Genomic DNA, 19,141 nt, shown 5'->3' on the forward strand with positions numbered 1-19,141 from the left:
TGCTTTTAATTCCGTGGAGGATACAAAAGTTCTGCAGACATGCAGCTTATTGACATAGAGGGATGGAACTTGCTCCTGTCATTTGTTTTCACAAAACATGGATTTTGTACTATCCATCATGATTTGACTTGCCAATCTTTCACAAGCAGGAGGAAAATCATGCACGCCCACCAAATAGCTCTTAGATCCACAACATTTAGGTGAAGTAGTGTTTTCTGAGGAGTCCATATACCTTATGTTTCAAGGTTGTTCAAATGGGCTTCCCAACAAAATGTGGAAGTCTCTATCACCAACATCTTTAATAGCAGTGGCGGAGAGAATGGCATTCCCTTGCAGACTTTCAGATGATCTTTCCACTAATTTAACAATGACAGGACTTTCTGGGGGGACATGCACTGACACACTCAGGTGATGCCTGCTTGGCTGATATACAGACTTCAACTTCTTTGCATGCATTGAAGATGAAGTCTGGTATGCTGAGTTACATATATGCAGGAGGCCATATGAGAAAAGTCCTCACCGATGGTCTTGGGGTGAGCTTGTAGGTGGGTGGGCACATCTAGTGTGGCTTGAAATCTTTCTTGTGATATGGAGGAGTGCAGACTGTCTAGAAACTTCTGCAATTTTTCCTGCACTACCGCCACAGGCATTTCTAACACGTCTGCCATGTGACACAGAAGTTTTGAAATCATTAGGCTGAGTGGAAGTAGAGTGCATAACTGGTTCATCAGGCGAGGAAGAAGCGTGCCACTGTTTGGAGTTATTCTTCCCAGTTTACAACGAGTTTGTGCCAGCTGTACCTCTTGTGCAACTCTACAAGTTTTTATAGCGAAGGGAGATGTAACTCTAGAGAGGTCAGGAGGAGTTAGTTTCCTCATCAGCTGCATCCCCGCAAGAGTCCAGTATGGCCAAGTTTGGACATTATAGGCGTAAAGGACTGGGGGTTACAGGGGTAGATACAAAGAGGAGTGCTCTCTTTCAGATTCCACAGGTCTATGCCTAAAATGACAGCTCCTTGATCCTCCATCTGACCAGATACATGGGAATGAGGAGAATGGGTGCAGGATACCTCCCTACTATGATCAGAATGGGAGCAAGAAGGGAAGAGAATTTCTCCTCTAATGATGAGGCTAGTCTTCACAGAATTATAGAAATGTAGGGCTGGAAGGGACCTCAAGAGGTCATCTAGTCCATTTCTCGCATCAAGGCAGGAAATCCTTATCGCATCTTAAATCTCCCCTACTACTGTAGCTGAAGAGGTGACTGGTACATTAATAGTACTGGTTATCTGTAACATACAGGCACACTCATAGCTGAGGATAGTAATGGTGATTTAGGCTGTGCAATCACAACAAGATCACTTGATACCAAATATAAGTTTGGTGTGAGAAAGTCAGTGCGAGGAGCATCTGTATCGTAAGGGTCAGCATTAGCGTCCTGGGTTCCGGAGGCATTGGTACTGTGTATATGAATATTGGTACCAAGAAGTCAGTACTGGGTGAAGTGCAGACCTCTGCCTAAGACAGTACCACACATTCAGATATCAGGTTTTGCCAGGGTGTAAGAGGAACCCGATTTGGGCTCTGACCTACCCTTTGCCTGAGTAGTCTGAAGAAAGCAATGCCTCATTTTACTACATCCTAGGAAGAGGAAACCTAGGCCTGTACTTACTATGAGCATGATGTTCCTTCCCACTCCTTTTAGATGACTGGGTGCAGGAAGACAGCTACGTTGTCTGTCTCAGTATATGAAGGTTTCTTTGAAGAGTGAGCCCAGGAGCTGGGAACTGAGCTGTAGCTCACAGGAACCATGACAGAGGAAGCTGGTTCAGGCCTGGTAGGGTCCCTTCCTCTGGTCCCGAGGAGGCTCTCACTGAGTGCTCCAGGAGAAAAAGTTTAAGATTGGTCTCTCTCACCTTCTGCATCCTCTTGGAGAAAAAGTGTCAGATTGAGCAATATAAGGGACAGGCCCCATTCTGAAAGGAAAAAGGCACCTTGAGTGCCCTTATTAAGGAGGGGGATGTTCTGAACTCCAGGTTTCAGCCAAAGCAGCAAAATCCCAGTACTAGAAAGTCCCTAAAAATAACACTCCTTTATTAGTGTTATCCCCAAACTAGCGTAAAAAGGAGAACACTACTCTGACTATATCACCACATACACACACAACAATCAGAAAAGTTGCACATTGTGCAGAAAAGCAGACACTACAGATGTTCCGTTTTACAGCCATAGGCAGTAAGAAGGAACAGAGGGATAGCTGGGCTTGCTCCACCCTTTACGTCCTTGAATGTGTGTGGAGGGTAGGGTGGTGGTGCACAAGAGCATCCAGGGACACTGCTGTCCAGTAGAATCCAATCTCATGCACATGAGCACCAGAAGTGGAATGTACATGGACAATCGTTCAAAGAACACTATCATCTTCCTTGGCCGTGTGAAGAAACTGAACTACTAATCCACCCAAAATAAAGTTACATCATTTTCAAATTTAATTCAGAAAAGGCTTAGTGGTTTGTTCTAAACCAGGTTGGGTGAGGTAAGAATTTTGTTTTTAAAAATGTTGTATGGCCTGGTGGCAATCTTTTATGTATAAACATCAGTTTGGTATAACTTTTGCCCCTTCTATGGTGAGTATTTTTCAGCACAGACAAGTTAATGGCTCATAAGGAATTACTTCCTAAATCCAGACTGCTGAAAAGAATATATAGATGTACAGAAAGGAAATAAACTAATAAAAACATGTCCATCTTCTCCTTCTAACCAAGAGTACTTCCTCTCCAAAAGGATTCTAAGCAGGACAAAAGAGGTCTGAGACAACTTCTTTCCTAGTACATAGTCCTATAACTAGACAACCATGAAAACTACTAAAACTTGAGCAGATTTAGCAGGATCCACGCATTTCCAAGTTTCCAGTGCAGGAAGTCTTTGGTTCAGACTTATGTGGAACATTGAACAAACAGGATCTTCAAAGTTAGCAGTTAGGTACGGGAAGTCAGCCACAGAAAAAACAACTGCTTTATAAATTAACAAGAATTTACTTAAAAGTCCTCCCTTACCTTCTGTACTTAATCCAGGACTTGAGGTGAATTTTGCTACATCGACAATCTTGACAGCAAACTGTTGCCCAGTTTCTCTGTTGATACATCGCCGCACAACACTGAATGGACCCCTAAAAAACAAAAACAAAAACAGTCAGATTTTCTGCATTAAAAGAATTACAAACTATTTCGTTCTCCTTTGTGTGTTTAGCTGTACAGTTCCAAATATTTCCTAACATATGTAAGGTTACATTTTTGGAACTATAATACAGTGCAGAAGGTGTGTACCTCTCACCCAAGTTGTCCAACACAAAATGTAATTGCTACTAGAGTTTAATGTAAACAGCATTTGACAAACTTGATATTTTCATTTTTAAAAGTTCATAAATAATTTCATATAGTTTGCTTGTAAAGGATACAACTAATAGAACCTATACAAAATCATCATACTATTGCTAAAATGTAATGTAATTTGTTTATTATGATACAAAATACAGTAAGAAAAACACTGCAAAATACCTTTATATTTATATTACACAGATTTACTATTACCACATTTAATTCTAGAAAATGTTGTGATATATGTATTCTAATAGGCTCAAATCCTGCAGTCCATTCTCATTCTATTGATTTCAGTGGGAATTTGCCTGAGTAAAAAAAAAAAAAAAAAGTGAATAAACTCTGACTGAGGAATCCAGGATATGACTGACTAAAAGTACTGTTCAATATAAAGAGAAAGAATAAAAAATGCATTCAATTCTATTATTTTTAAATGCCTATTAAGAAACACTTAGAAAGGATAGTTTAAAATAGTCAAACCTACAAAAAATGTAAGTAAATCTTTCCACTTACATCACCAGCCAGTGAATTTTAAACCAACACAGGAGACATGGGAAATTTCCATTACTACTTTATATTTAAAACTCCAGGGTAATAGAAATACATCTAAAATTTTCTTTGATCTTTATTCCTTAAAGAGCCATCATGGAATTAAAGACGCTACATATAATAAAAGATTTGTTAGATTATCTAAAAAGAAAAGGAGTACTTGTGGCACCTTAGAGACTAATCAATTTATCTGAGCATAAGCTTTCGTGAGCTACAGCTCACTTCATCGGATGCATACTGTGGAAAGTACAGAAGACGTTTTTATACACACAAACCATGAAAAAATGGGTGACTAACACTACAAAAGGTTTTCTCTCCACCCACCCCACTCTCCTGCTGGTAATAGCTTATGTAAAGCGATCACTCTCCTTACAATGTGTATGATAATCAAGGTAGGCCATTTCCAGCACAAATACAGGTTTTCTCCCCCCCACATACCACACAACAGAACCACTAACCCAGGAACCTATCCTTGCAACAAAGCCCGTTGCCAACTGTGCCCACATATCTATTCAGGGGACACCATCACAGCGCCTAATAACATCAGCCACACTATCAGAGGCTCGTTCACCTGCACATCCACCAATGTGATATATGCCATCATGTGCCAGCAATGCCCCTCTGCCATGTACATTGGTCAAACTGGACAGTCTCTACGTAAAAGAATAAATGGACACAAATTAGATGTCAAGAATTATAACATTCATAAACCAGTCAGAGAACACTTCAATCTCTCTGGTCACGCGATTACAGACATGAAAGTCGCTATTTTACAACAAAAAAAACTTCAAATCCAGACTCCAGCGAGAAACTGCTGAATTGGAATTCATTTGCAAATTGGATACAATTAACTTAGGCTTGAATAGAGACTGGAAATGGCTTAGTCATTATGCAAGGTAGCCTATTTCCCCTTGTTTTTTCCTGCCCCCCCGATGTTCTTGTTAAACGCTGGATTTGTGCTGGAAATGGCCCACCTTGATCATCATACACAATGTAAGGAGAGTGGTCGCTTTGGATAAGCTATTACCAGCAGGAGAGTGAGTTGGGGGGGGGGGAACGGAGGGGGAGAAAACCTGGATTTGTGTTGGAAATGGCCCACCTTGATCATCATACACATTGTAAGGAGAGTGGTCACTTTAGATAAGCTATTACCAGCAGGAGAGTGAGTTTGTGTGTGTGTGTGTGGGGGGGGGGGGGGGGGTGAGAAAACCTGGATTTGTGCTGGAAATGGCCCAACTTGATTATCATACACATTGTAAGGAGAGTGATCACTTTAGATAAGCTATTACCAGCAGGAGAGTGGGGTGGGAGGAGGTATTTTTTCATGCTTTGTGTGTATATAATAAGATCTTCTACACTTTCCACAGTATGCATCCGATGAAGTGAGCTGTAGCTTACGAAAGCTTATGCTCAAATAAATTGGTTAGTCTCTAAGGTGCCACAAGTACTCCTTTTCTTTTTGCGAATATACAGATAAGAGACAAGGTGGATGAAGTAATCTCTTTTATTGGACCAACTTCTGTTGGTGAGAGAGACAACCTTTTCAGCTACACAGAGCACTGTGTGGCTCAGAAACTTGTCTCTCTCACCAACAGAAGTTGCTCCAATAAAAGATATTGCACCCACCTTGTCTGTCTAATATCCTTGAACTGACGTGGCTACAAACAAACAACAATATATGGTTTATATTGACCTCGCTTCTACACAGATTTCTTTGAAAATTGATCCATAAGTGTCATAACCCAACACACACATTTTTGGAAGTCATTTGTTAATATTAGGATTTAACTTTAACATTCTTAGTGCTAACATGCTATGCAACAAAACTCAACTTTAATTTGTAATATTTTCATATAAATTGCATCCCACAATGCTTTAATGTTAGATAACGCAATTACCCACTACTGCTATTTAACTAGGTAAGTTACTCGGTACAGACATGAAAGAAAATGTTTTCAGATAAGATTGTGGGAACTTAGGAAGGCAGTAGTCACAAAGAACGTATATATTTTATTTTATTTTTGTTGTTGTTGCTTCTTTAACAGTGATAACAAAGGGCAACTTGTAAAGTTAAATTGCCACGCACTCAGAAAATTAGGCTAACGTACCAGTTGACAAGGAAACTGACATTCAATAAGTTTCTCTGAAAGAAAAGGGAAGTAATTTAAAGCATATGGATGGAAGCTGTGCATGGAATATTCATGTTTTTCTGTTTATTGGAATAAAAAGCAGAGTGCTTAGGTTAAAGTATGAGTTTTCCCTTCTAGACAGCAAACTGCAAGTCAGGTTATGGATCTCCGACTCCTGAGACTACAAAGTGACAGCCTTTCTAGTTCTCAATGGAGACTTTTTAGGGGAAAGGGTGGAGAAAATAAGTGAAAAAAGTTTCAGTTTAAATATGTTTATTTACTAATTGTTTTAATTTTAGTTTGATGTTCTTGTACATACAGGGTGATTTTTGGAATTTAATTACTCTTTTAATCCTGATTCCATTTTTGACTCCAGATTACTATTGTAAAAGTCTAAAAATTACATTTTATCCATTTTACCAGTCCTTATAGTCTTTTATTTAAAACAGCAATAGTATCCTAAAAAAAGGAAGAGGAGGGAGAGTGTAGAGTCTAACTTGAAGCCTACTTAAACATTGTAACAGGAATCAGAGAAAATATTCTCAGTCTTGGACAAATTAAACACATAAAAAGGATAACTAAACCCTAAATTATATTATCCTCTAGTGAAAACCCCCTCCAAATTGCACTGTCCTCCAGATGAATAGCTAGAGATACAAAAGTGTGACTGCCTCTTTTTAAAATAAATTACAAGCTAAGGTCTCGATCTTGCAAAAACATATGCATGTGTTACCTTACATATGTAAGGCCCACTGTGTGCAATGTAAAGTTAAACATGTGCAGAAGTGTTTGCATGATCAAAGCTCAAACAGGCAATTTTTTTCTCACTAATATCCAAGCTGGGTGCATAGGTATCCATATTTGGAATGTCCTATTACTTTTCAATATTTATTAAGGGAACATTTTAGCCACACTCAACATGGATATTTTTAAAAATTATTAAATGAAAAAGCCTAAGTATACAAGTATAAAAATGTTTCATTCATAGATCCTTAGACAGAAATTGTACCAATGCAGTTGACCAGCAAGACACATTCCTTAATTAATACATTATGGAACTTAAATTTAACAGTCCTGTAGCCTTTATAGTGAAGCCTTCTTTAGTGACTAAATATGCTAGCCTGAAATGGTCTTTTTTTCACACTTGACAACCAGAGCTAATTTACGTATCAGGGTACAGGATCTACTTTTACAGCTATAGTCTGCATTTCTCCAGAAGGCTAAATACACCTGTAGCATTATTCCAGAAGGGAAAGCACTTGGAGAATAATAATGTTTTAGTTTCATAATTAAACGATCTTCAATGAAGAATGGAAATCTAGGTTTTAGAACTAGGCTTCTTTAGAAAAAAGGATGTTGAGGAATTCCAAAATGGTTATTTATTATTCATACTACAGTAACACCTGGTGGTCCCAAAGATCAGGGACCATCATATCAACTAAACTAAAAGACTGTCTCTGCAAAGCTTATAGTTTAATTAAATGGTTACCTAGTTTATTATATTCCAACATTGAAGGATGTACAGGAATTATATAGATTTTCTGTATTTTTCTACAGAGGCCTCAGATTTGTCTGCATGTGCATATTCCACAGGAAGCCATTTCTTTTGGCTACCTAATGCTCCAGCAGCACCAATGGGAAATTAAGGGTAATTACCTTTAGAATACTGCAGGATATATTTTGAATACACCATTTTAAGGTAAATAGGTTGGATGATACTGAACATTCGTTAGTATTTTGTTTTGTTTTGTTTTAATTCAGTGGATGAAGTTCTACTCAGGAAAGTAAGCATAATGACATGGGCTTTAAAGTAGAGCAGGAAGATACTCAGTGCATGCTTCCCCACAAGAGCTTTTCCAGTAAAACACTGCTACGCAACAGCTATTCTTCCTATTGGAGGGCTCTGCTCTAAAAATATTTGGGGCCTGTTTTCCAAGTCTCATCCTACAATCCAATCAGCCAATTTCTTTTTCAATTAGACTATCTATTGCTAATAAACGTCATGCTTCGGGAATAATGAGACAATCATTAGAAAAGTCAGGAAGTTTTCTGTACATGGTATAGTACTGCCCAGTTGTGCACACTATGTAGCTATTCCACTTTCATCTGAAGGCCTCTCAGAGAACACCCATAGAATCATAGAATATCAGGGTTGGAAGGGACCCCTGAAGGTCATCTAGTCCAACCCCCTGCTCGAAGCAGGACCAATTCCCAGTTAAATCATCCCAGCCAGGGCTTTGTCAAGCCTGACCTTAAAAACTTCCAAGGAAGGAGATTCCACCACCTCCCTAGGCAACGCATTCCAGTGTTTCACCACCCTCTTAGTGAAAAAGTTTTTCCTAATATCCAATCTAAACCTCCCCCACTGCAACTTGAGGCCATTACTCCTCGTTCTGTCATCTGCTACCATTGAGAACAGTCTAGAGCCATCCTCTTTGGAACCCCCTTTCAGGTAGTTGAAAGCAGCTATCAAATCCCCCCTCATTCTTCTCTTCTGCAGGCTAAACAATCCCAGCTCCCTCAGCCTCTCCTCATAAGTCATGTGTTCTAGACCCCTAATCATTTTTGTTGCCCTTTGCTGGACTCTCTCCAATTTATCCACATCCTTCTTGTAGTGTGGGGCCCAAAACTGGACACAGTACTCCAGATGAGGCCTCACCAATGTCGAATAGAGGGGGACGATCACGTCCCTCGATCTGCTCACTATGCCCCTACTTATACATCCCAAAATGCCATTGGCCTTCTTGGCAACAAGGGCACACTGCTGACTCATATCCAGCTTCTCGTCCACTGTCACCCCTAGGTCCTTTTCCGCAGAACTGCTGCCTAGCCATTCGGTCCCTAGTCTGTAGCGGTGCATTGGATTCTTCCGTCCTAAGTGCAGGACCCTGCACTTATCCTTATTGAACCTCATCAGATTTCTTTTGGCCCAATCCTCCAATTTGTCTAGGTCCTTCTGTATCCTATCCCTCCCCTCCAGCGTATCTACCACTCCTCCCAGTTTAGTATCGTCCGCAAATTTGCTGAGAGTGCAATCCACACCATCCTCCAGATCATTTATGAAGATACTGAACAAAACCGGCCCCAGGACCGACCCCTGGGGCACTCCCAAGAGGAGAAGGCGGGTGGTGGTGGTCGGGGACTCTCTCCTCCGGGGGACTGAGTCATCTATCTGCCGCCCTGACCGGGAAAACCGAGAAGTCTGCTGCTTGCCGGGGGCTAAGATTCGCGATGTGATGGAGAGACTGCCGAGACTCATCAAGCCCTCGGATCGCTACCCCTTCCTGCTTCTCCACGTGGGCACCAATGATACTGCCAAGAATGACCTTGAGCGGATCACTGCGGACTACGTGGCTCTGGGAAGAAGGATAAAGGAGTTTGAGGCGCAAGTGGTGATCTCGTCCATCCTCCCCGTGGAAGGAAAAGGCCTGGGTAGGGACCGTCGAATCGTGGAAGTCAACGAATGGCTACGCAGGTGGTGTCGGAGAGAAGGCTTTGGATTCTTTGACCATGGGATGGTGTTCCATGAAGGAGGAGTGCTGGGCAGAGACGGGCTCCATCTTACGAAGAGAGGGAAGAGCATCTTTGCCAGCAGGCTGGCTAACCTAGTGAGGAGGGCTTTAAACTAGGTTCACCGGGGGAAGGAGACCAAAGCCCTGAGGTAAGTGGGAAAGAGGGATACCGGGAGGAAGCACAGGCAGAAATGTCTGTGAGGGGAGGGCTCCTGCCTCATACTGGGAATGAGGGGCGATCAACAGGTTATCTCAAGTGCTTATATACGAATGCACAAAGCCTTGGAAACAAGCAGGGAGAACTGGAGGTCCTGGTGATGTCAAGGAACTATGATGTGATTGGAATCACAGAGACTTGGTGGGATAACTCACATGACTGGAGTACTGTCATGGATGGTTATAAACTGTTCAGGAAGGACAGGCAGGGCAGAAAAGGTGGGGGAGTAGCACTGTATGTAAGGGAGCAGTATGACTGCTCAGAGCTCCGGTACGAAACTGTAGAAAAACCTGAGTGTCTCTGGATTAAGTTTAGAAGTGTGTGCAACAAGAGTGATGTAGTGGTGGGAGTCTGCTATAGACCACCGGACCAGGGGGATGAGGTAGATGAGGCTTTCTTCCGGCAGCTCACGGAAGCTACTAGATCGCATGCCCTGATTCTCATGGGTGACTTTAATTTTCCTGATATCTGCTGGGAAAGCAATACTGCGGTGCATAGACAATCCAGGAAGTTTTTGGAAAGCGTAGGGGACAATTTCCTGGTGCAAGTGCTAGAGGAGCCAACTAGGGGGGGCGCTTTTCTTGACCTGCTGCTCACAAACCAGGTAGAATTAGTGGGGGAAGCAAAAGTGGATGGGAATCTGGGAGGCAGTGACCATGAGTTGGTTGAGTTCAGGATCCTGACACAGGGAAGAAAGGTAAGCAGCAGGATACGGACCCTGGACTTCAGGAAAGCAGACTTCGACTCCCTCAGGGAACGGATGGCCAGGATCCCCTGGGGGACTAACTTGAAGGAGAAAGGAGTCCAGGAGAGCTGGCTGTATTTCAAGGAATCCCTGTTGAGGTTACAGGGACAAACCATCCCGATGAGTCGAAAGAATAGTAAATATGGCAGGCGACCGGCTTGGCTTAACGGTGAAATCCTAGCGGATCTTAAACATAAAAAAGAAGCTTACAAGAAGTGGAAGGTTGGACATATGACCAGGGAAGAGTATAAAAATATTGCTCGGGCATGTAGGAATGAAATCAGGAGGGCCAAATCGCACCTGGAGCTGCAGCTAGCGAGAGATGTCAAGAGTAACAAGAAGGGTTTCTTCAGGTATGTTGGCAACAAGAAGAAAGCCAAGGAAAGTGTGGGCCCCTTACTGAATGAGGGAGGCAACCTAGTGACAGAGGATGTGGAAAAAGCTAATGTACTCAATGCTTTTTTTGCCTCTGTTTTCACTAACAAGGTCAGCTCCCAGACTGCTACGCTGGGCATCACAAAATGGGGAAGAGATGGCCAGCCCTCTGTGGAGATAGAGGTGGTTAGGGACTATTTAGAAAAGCTGGACGTGCACAAGTCCATGGGGCCGGACGAGTTGCATCCGAGAGTGCTGAAGGAATTGGCGGCTGTGATTGCAGAGCCATTGGCCATTATCTTTGAAAACTCGTGGCGAACCGGGGAAGTCCCGGATGACTGGAAAAAGGCTAATGTAGTGCCAATCTTTAAAAAAGGGAAGAAGGAGGATCCTGGGAACTACAGGCCAGTCAGCCTCACCTCAGTCCCTGGAAAAATCATGGAGCAGGTCCTCAAAGAATCAATCTTGAAGTACTTGCATGAGAGGAAAGTGATCAGGAACAGCCAGCATGGATTCACCAAGGGAAGGTCATGCCTGACTAATCTAATCGCCTTTTATCATGAGATTACTGGTTCTGTGGATGAAGGGAAAGCAGTGGATGTATTGTTTCTTGACTTTAGCAAAGCTTTTGACACGGTCTCCCACAGTATTCTTGTCAGCAAGTTAAGGAAGTATGGGCTGGATGAATGCACTATAGGGTGGGTAGAAAGCTGGCTAGATTGTCGGGCTCAACGGGTAGTGATCAATGGCTCCATGTCTAGTTGGCAGCCGGTGGCACCCAATTAAAGAGGACCTGTAATTTATTCCACCTTGAGAGTTCACATATGAATTTCATGAACCCAAACCCACAGCCTTCTGGGTAGCCCGGGAGGCTGTAAGATTGAGGGAGCCATCCCTGACAGAAAAGCCCCACTGCCTTGTGGGTGAATTTGGGAGAATGTAGGGCTATGAGAGTAAACAGACAGAAAATCTGGAGTGGAGCCCAAAAGGCGGTCAGATACTAATATTTTAGTATCTTTCTGACAACTCTTGCAGCAGATCGGGTACCAGATGTACTAGTTCTTCCTCGCCTCTGGATTTTACCATTGACGCCAAGAGGGGGGTCCTGATGCATGGGCAACTCAGGGCCTCCATATCATCTGCCCAGGCTTGCACCCTGGAGAGGTATTCCAGCTTCACCTCGAGCATCAACACAACACAGGAGGCAGCAGTCACCAGTTCTAAGCTCTTATTCCACTGGCGTAGTGTTGAGCACCAGGGGCGGTCTCCGACAGTGGGAGAGATAGTCATATATCACTGGACAATCATTGCCCACCATAAAACTGGCCAGTCCCCAGACAATAAGGTGTTGTCCCGCCACAGTCTGCCTGCTTCAATGGGTGCCTGAAGCATAGAGTTTTATGACTTGACAAGTGGACTACAACCAATGCACCAAGCAAATCAAGTAAAAGAAAGAAACATCCTTAAAGATAGGGTGCTTTAGGGTTCACACCATAACAACTGGATTATCTGAGGACCTTCAACAGATCAGTGATGCACGTAAAACTGCCATGATCAATGACGAGCTGAAACGACAATATGGATATCGTATCCCTCCCAGAAACATGGCTAGCATCAAACGGATCTCTCAGAGAAAAAGACTACAACTTCTTCTGGCAGGGGAAAAGCTCATAAGAAACCCGAGAGCACGGAGTGGGATTTGCCATCAAGAACTCACTTCTGGGGATGACTGAGCCACCTAGAAATGGATCAGAGAGAATCTTGGCAATACAATTGTTCACATCTGAGGGCCAGTCAACCTTGTAAGTGTGTATGCCCCAACACTCTCCTTGTCTTCTGACATCAAGGACCAGTTCTACGACCAGTTGAACACCAGCAAGCAATATTCCATCAGCAAGGAATCAGCAAGATTCCAAAACACGAATATGTTTTCCTGCTGGGGACTTTCATGCGAGGGTGGTAGCTGATCATGAAGCATGGACCAACTGTCTATTAGCATTACTGTAGCACTTAAGAGCTCCAGTATTAGACCAGTACCACTTTGTGATAAGCACTGTACAAACTCAGAACAAAAAGTCCCAGCCCAAAACAGATTACTATCTAAATATACGACAAGAGACAACAGAAGAATACTGACAGACTGACAGATGGAGTACAAGAAAACAAAGAATACTGGGAGAATGATGAGTTGAGACCATAGCCTACCAAGTCTTGAGCACCCTAACGGAAGCAAACAATTTGTATGCTGAAATATTTTGAAAAATCTGGGGCAAAACCAAGACAAAGCAATTTGGAAGCTGGAAGAAATTCATGTTGTAAACCATGGAACTAGAATAACCAGTACTCTGTAATGAAAGAAATGGAAGGAAGAATGTAAACACGAGACGTTCTGAAGCACATTAACCCTAAACTCATTAGATAATCTCCAAAAAGGCACTTTTGTAAGATAAAAATGGCTTCAGTGGAATTAGAAACCAGTGGGCCACAAATGTTCCATCATGGCAGTCATACGGTGTTCAGTTCTCATAATGAAAAAGGGTACTGAGAGCATCATTAAAATCTTGATGCTTACTGCACTGCTATTTTTAACATACTTATGGTATTTACAGTATTTCCTATACTTAGGATAGGGAATACTACCTCAGGAAATTTAACTACTGCATGAGAGAAATGTCAAGAACCTAATGGCGCCCACTATGCACTACCCTAATGAAAGAACACGGAGAATGAGAGCATACAAGTGTTTATCTTTAATATATCCTGAGGCTAAAGCTACTATTTAACAACGCAATCCTTTCAGAACTTGATTTTACACATTGTGTGTGTGTGTGTGTGTGTGTGTGTGTGTGTGTGTGTGTGTGTGTGTGTATCAAACAACTTGAATGCGCTGAGACATCACAACAAATGCACATGTTTAATTTATTATGGAAGTGTTGGTCACGAAGTCTGAATCCAAAGTTTTCAATTTAAGGGGAGCTTTAAACTTTTATTTTTTTTTATAAAAGCCTCATTAAAATAACAATAAAAACACAAAGTATTCTTGGAGTACTACTGAATTTTTCATTGTGATTTGATAATTAGACCGATACAGAAAGGATAAGAGTTACAAGATTAACCTTTTTTAAGTTTTCCACTAGATACTCTCACTTTTTGGCAGGTAGGAGTGGGGGAGAGGGAGATACCATTTGCAAGAAAATTAAGCACTCTGGAATCTATCCTTTGCTCCACATATGCTGAGTTATAAATAAACATTAATCCACAGGCAAGTACTGCCTAACTTCCCCAAGTTGAACCGAAAGGAAATGCATCAATTTGAAGTGACAATGTAACACAGCCATTTGGGTAACTTCCCAACCAAATACTCCTGTAAGTCTAGGGATAGTTCTTCAAGCTGGGAAAGGAGACCATGACTCATGAGTTTAAATCTCACCTCTACTGACTGTGGTTTATACTCCTGTGCAGTTTACCAACTTATTACTGACTATTAACATCAATCCCCAACCCTAGAACACAGTCAAGTATGAGCTGTCACTTCATTTTACAAACAAGTTAACGAAGTGGTTACACAAAGTCACTGTAGGCAAAGTCAAGAACAGAACCCTGGACTAACATGATCGTACTACCTATGACTCCCAGTCATAGACCAGCACCACTTTGTGGTAGGCACTGTACAAATAGAACAAAAACTCCCTGCCCCATCTACGTATAAGATGAGCGACAACAAATGGATAGACAGACAGACCCATGAGGGATACAAAGAAACAATCATAATATTGGTGAGAAGGACAGTCTGTGGTCTCAAAAGCCCATCATTCTATCGAGTTTTGTGTATCTTGATCCCAAATCTTAGCTATTCAACCACACCACATTTTGGGTTACTCTGTCTTTAACCACTAAAACAACACTTGTCCTAGAGTCAAGGATAGAATCCCAAATTCCTGGTCTCCAAAATGCCATTGATGTCTAGCAAACAGTTATGTCACGCATTCACAAAAAGTGTGCACTGAGTCCTTTTCTGAACTGTGGGTCTGAAAGTCCAAGGTTTAAACCCTCCTGTTGACTCAAAGGGAGAGAGTTTGTTCCGATTGCATGTGCCAGATTTTAATTTTCAAGAAGAATTAGCTTACTTTGTTCACACAATGAGAAAATATTTTTAACATAGTCTTGTAGCTTAAGCACTATTACAATCTAAGTTATAACATGACACAAAGATACAGGTATTTCGCATTTCAATTGTCGTCTCCTATTCTCCCCTAGCTGGCCCCACTGACCTACTGACTGAGGTACACCACCTCTACCTAAAAAAGCTAGGCAAAACTGACAAAAAAATTCTTTTGTTACAGTTACATCAGAACATGTCCCACCAATTTAACACCTGACAACATGGAAATAAGTTAGAGACTTCTGACTTCCCTGTTACTTTGAAGTTCCCTAAACACTGCTGATAACCTGCTCACACACACCATAAGGCTTTCATTTCCGCCTCCAACAGATATAGATAATAGAGAAACCATATCACCGATAGAGCAATATGGATTGATTGGTAAATTGGGCACAAGCAAATAATATGTTTAAGTACAGACGAATGTGCATTTCTACATCTGTGAACAAAGAATGTAGGCCATACATACAGGACGAGGAACTCTATCCTCAGAAGCAGTGACTCTGGGAAAAAAAAAACCCAATTTGGAGAATCGGCTGAATGTAAGCTCCATGTGACATTATGGCCAAAAGGGCTAATCATGCAATCCTTGAATATATAAACAGGCAAATTTCAAGAAGTAGAGAGGTTACATTAGCTCCGTATTTGGCACTAATATGACCACTGTTGGAATACTGTGTCCAGTTCTCATGTCCACAATTCAAGGATGATATCGATGATAACTGGACAGGGTCCAGAGAAAAGCCACGAGAATAATAAAAGAATGGAAAACATGCCTTACAGCGAGAGACTCAAAGATCTCAATCTATTTAGCTTACAGGTTAAGGGATGACTTAAAAGCAGTCTGTAAATATCTACATGGGGAACAAATATTTGATAATGGGCTCCTTAATCTAGCAGACAAAACTATAACACGATCCAACTGCTGGAAGCTGAAAACTAAACAAATTCAGACTGGAAATAAGACCTACATTTTTAACAGGGAGGATAATTAACCACCTTAACAACTTACCAAGAATTATGGTGGATTCTCCATCACTGGCAATTTTTAAACCAAACTGGATTTTGAGGAAAGTTCTATGGCCTGGATTATGCAGGAGGTCAGTCTAGATGACCACAGTAGTCTCTAATCTATAAACATGAATCTTAAGCATCAATTATCTTCTCAATAGAATAGTGTTTATCCTGGCCCAGCATCAGTCTCTAAGACAGTGGTTCCCAAACTTGTTCTGCCGCTTGTGCAGGGAAAGCCCCTGGCAGGCTGGGCCGGTTTGTTTACCTGCCGCGTCCAAGGTTCACTACTCCAGGCCAATGGGAGCAGCTGGAAGCGGCGCGGGCTGAGGGCTGCACTGGCCGCTGCTTCCAGCGGCTCCCATTGGCCTGGAGCAGTGAACCGTGGCCACTGGGAGCCACAATCAGCGATTCACTTGCTGACACGGCAGGTAAACAAACAGGCCCACCCGCCAAAGGCTTTCCCTGCACAAGCGGCGGAACACGTTTGGGAACCACTGCTCTAAGATCTAGCCATTTTCTTCAATGTGAGTCTTCCCACCCCCCAAAAAAAGTTTGTTTCAGCTCATTTTTATACTGTCCTCTCTACTTGTTTTAGCATTTATTAAGATATTAAATATTGGAATCAATCTGGCACTGTTGGAAACCTGCTAACATCACTCATAAAAAAGAATTCTCTCTCAAAATGAATATATACAAAAATCAACTTCAGCTTTGTTAATCAGTTTCAGTAGCTAACTTGGTAATGTTCACTTTCTTTTAACAAAGGATTTTTCTTTTTAAAAATGGTATAAATTGTAACAACTAAAAAATAAGTAGATGTTTCAATTGATCAACCCAACCGTCAAAAGAGAGGTCTCATTTATATGGAAAAGTTCCTCCCCTTATTTTAGTGGAGACTAAATTATGAAGAAGCTGAAACATCATGATGGAACATACTCCTGATGTGCTACGTTTTTGTTTATTTTTGTTTTGCATTGAAAATTGAAAATCCAGATTTCTGCTCCAAAACCATTTATGCAAAGGATATTGTGTCACAGTTCATTGAACCAACATACCGGAAAGATGTGACAGTAAAATCATGGAAGACAAACAAGCTGAATTATGAATTTTTCCAGTTTTTCAGTGCCTGCATTTCTCTCCAGTTTGCTCAGCATAAACCATGTATTTTTTAAAATTTTTAAACCACTTTGTACTGGTTTGGTCAAACCTTTGTAGAAGGCTGGGACTGAAAAAGTAAATATGTTTCTAAAGTATATCTGTATCGAAGGACACAAGTACAGAGTCAGTAGTCTGGGAACTCTATCATAGCTGCTGGCAGGTGAGAGTGAGCCTTCTCCCTCTTTTCACTGCTGCCAAGACAGGTTGCCACAAGCCGTTAGACTGTTATAGAATAAATAAAGTTGCAGCCATGGTTAAAAAATTCCAGATATCTGTATCTGTCCCCAGTGACCAGTCATTCACAATGTATTCTTGTGTTTTAATTACAGAACTGTTAGCTTTTTAGTTTGGACAACAAGCCCTTTTTTTGGTTTGCAGATTAAACAGGCTTACAACAGGAATCACAGTGTGTGGCAGGCTTCTATGTCATGAAACCTTTGTGAGGATTTTTTTCCTCCCATAAAAACTGTTTCTTGCAGGGAAAAAAGTGCTTTTTTGGGCTAGAGAAAAATCTCAACTATGCTGGCTACACCTTGAGTTTCTCTCAAAGATATTCTATTGGAAAGAATAGCTTTGTCACGGTCTTTCTTCCGGTGCCTGCCTTAATGTTCATGAATCTCAGTTTTCTGGAAACAAACTTCATTCTCCGTCAAGAGAGATGGAAAACTGGTGAAGTGAGGGGAAATAACACAGAGAAAAACGAATGTATTCTTATGGAAGGAGTCACCTGATGGCGCCATTACACACAGTTTTACAAGATGTTTTCTTCTTAGGATACAAGCACTGTTTAGTCTTTGAAGGCATGCTTCATTTTTAGTTTTGTGATGGGAACTGCTTCAAGGAAAAGTGCTCATGACCTTAATCGAACTAGAGTCAATTCTTGGGGAAGAGTTACTCCTCGGGTACCTGGGATTGGCATTTGGGCTGAGATTCCTGGAAGCATATTGTCTGCCTGCTGTTTGTGACCACCCCATTCAATGACTGATCAGTATAAAAGTAAGTTACATGTGAAAAAAAAAAATACCCAGGGAGTCTGCATCACTAATTTCTCCTCCCATGGGAAACCAACTTGCAAGGCCCCAAAATCTACCACCACTTGGCAGAGGTGTGACATTTTCTCTTACAACACAGTGCTTGATAAGCACATCCAGAACGCTCAGTTGAGCTCTCCAGCAGGTATTACAGATTCTTTAGTCTGTCTACACTCACATGAACACTAGCTCATCTACTGAGTACAATTCCATACATTTTATTACAATTTTAAAACAGCAGTAATGTCTTCAAACAATGCTTCTGTAATACTATTGTTATACCAACATACATACACTAGTTGTCCTTTTTACAGCTTCAAACCAATCTCTTTCTAAAGACGCAGGATGTCTGAGGAAGTGTGGTGTAAGACACCATCAACCACACTTGAAACCACGCTTGCAAGGTCCTGTGTGATAATCTACTCCTCTCTGTCCAAAATGGAAAGGTATAAAATGAACATAAATAAATAAAAGCTATCTCCCTGAAAAGCACTCAGCTGTAAAAATGAGACAAGTGGATTCCATAATTACAATGCCACCAAGCAGCTTCAGCACAACAAGTTATTTATATTAGAAATAACAACGTATGGTGTCACGAACGGTTTATCATTTTACAAGATCACATAACAGTAATGAAATTTACTTTAGTTCCTTTTAAAGGAAGCATGTAGTAGGATAGGGACAAAATTTACCAATAGGCAGAATATCTATGAGAAATGCCAAACAATAAGCACCTCTCAAACAGGGAATTAACTAGTATTGCTCTGTGTGCCTTAGGGAAATTAAATCTCTCAGAAACAAATCCATCCTTGCTTTCCAGTTGCACACACATAATACATCATACATACTGCTTCCTGCATTTACTGAGAACACCTG

At 41.4% G+C, this 19,141-nt stretch overlaps 1 protein-coding gene across 8 annotated transcripts in view; it reads right to left on the reverse strand.

Annotated features, from left to right (window-relative positions):
- CASK (calcium/calmodulin dependent serine protein kinase) overlaps positions 1 to 19,141 on the reverse strand; it is a 425,447-nt gene that overhangs the window by 305,490 nt on the left and 100,816 nt on the right. For all 8 annotated transcript variants that reach the window (XM_077817582.1, XM_077817549.1, XM_077817556.1 and 5 more), the window contains exon 2: positions 3,053 to 3,165. In XM_077817582.1, the coding sequence (XP_077673708.1) occupies positions 3,053 to 3,165 (113 nt within the window). The remainder of the gene's footprint in view (positions 1 to 3,052; positions 3,166 to 19,141) is intronic.

Source organism: Eretmochelys imbricata, chromosome 1 (genome assembly GCF_965152235.1).
Source record: "Eretmochelys imbricata isolate rEreImb1 chromosome 1, rEreImb1.hap1, whole genome shotgun sequence".
Classification (NCBI taxonomy): domain Eukaryota; kingdom Metazoa; phylum Chordata; order Testudines; family Cheloniidae; genus Eretmochelys; species Eretmochelys imbricata.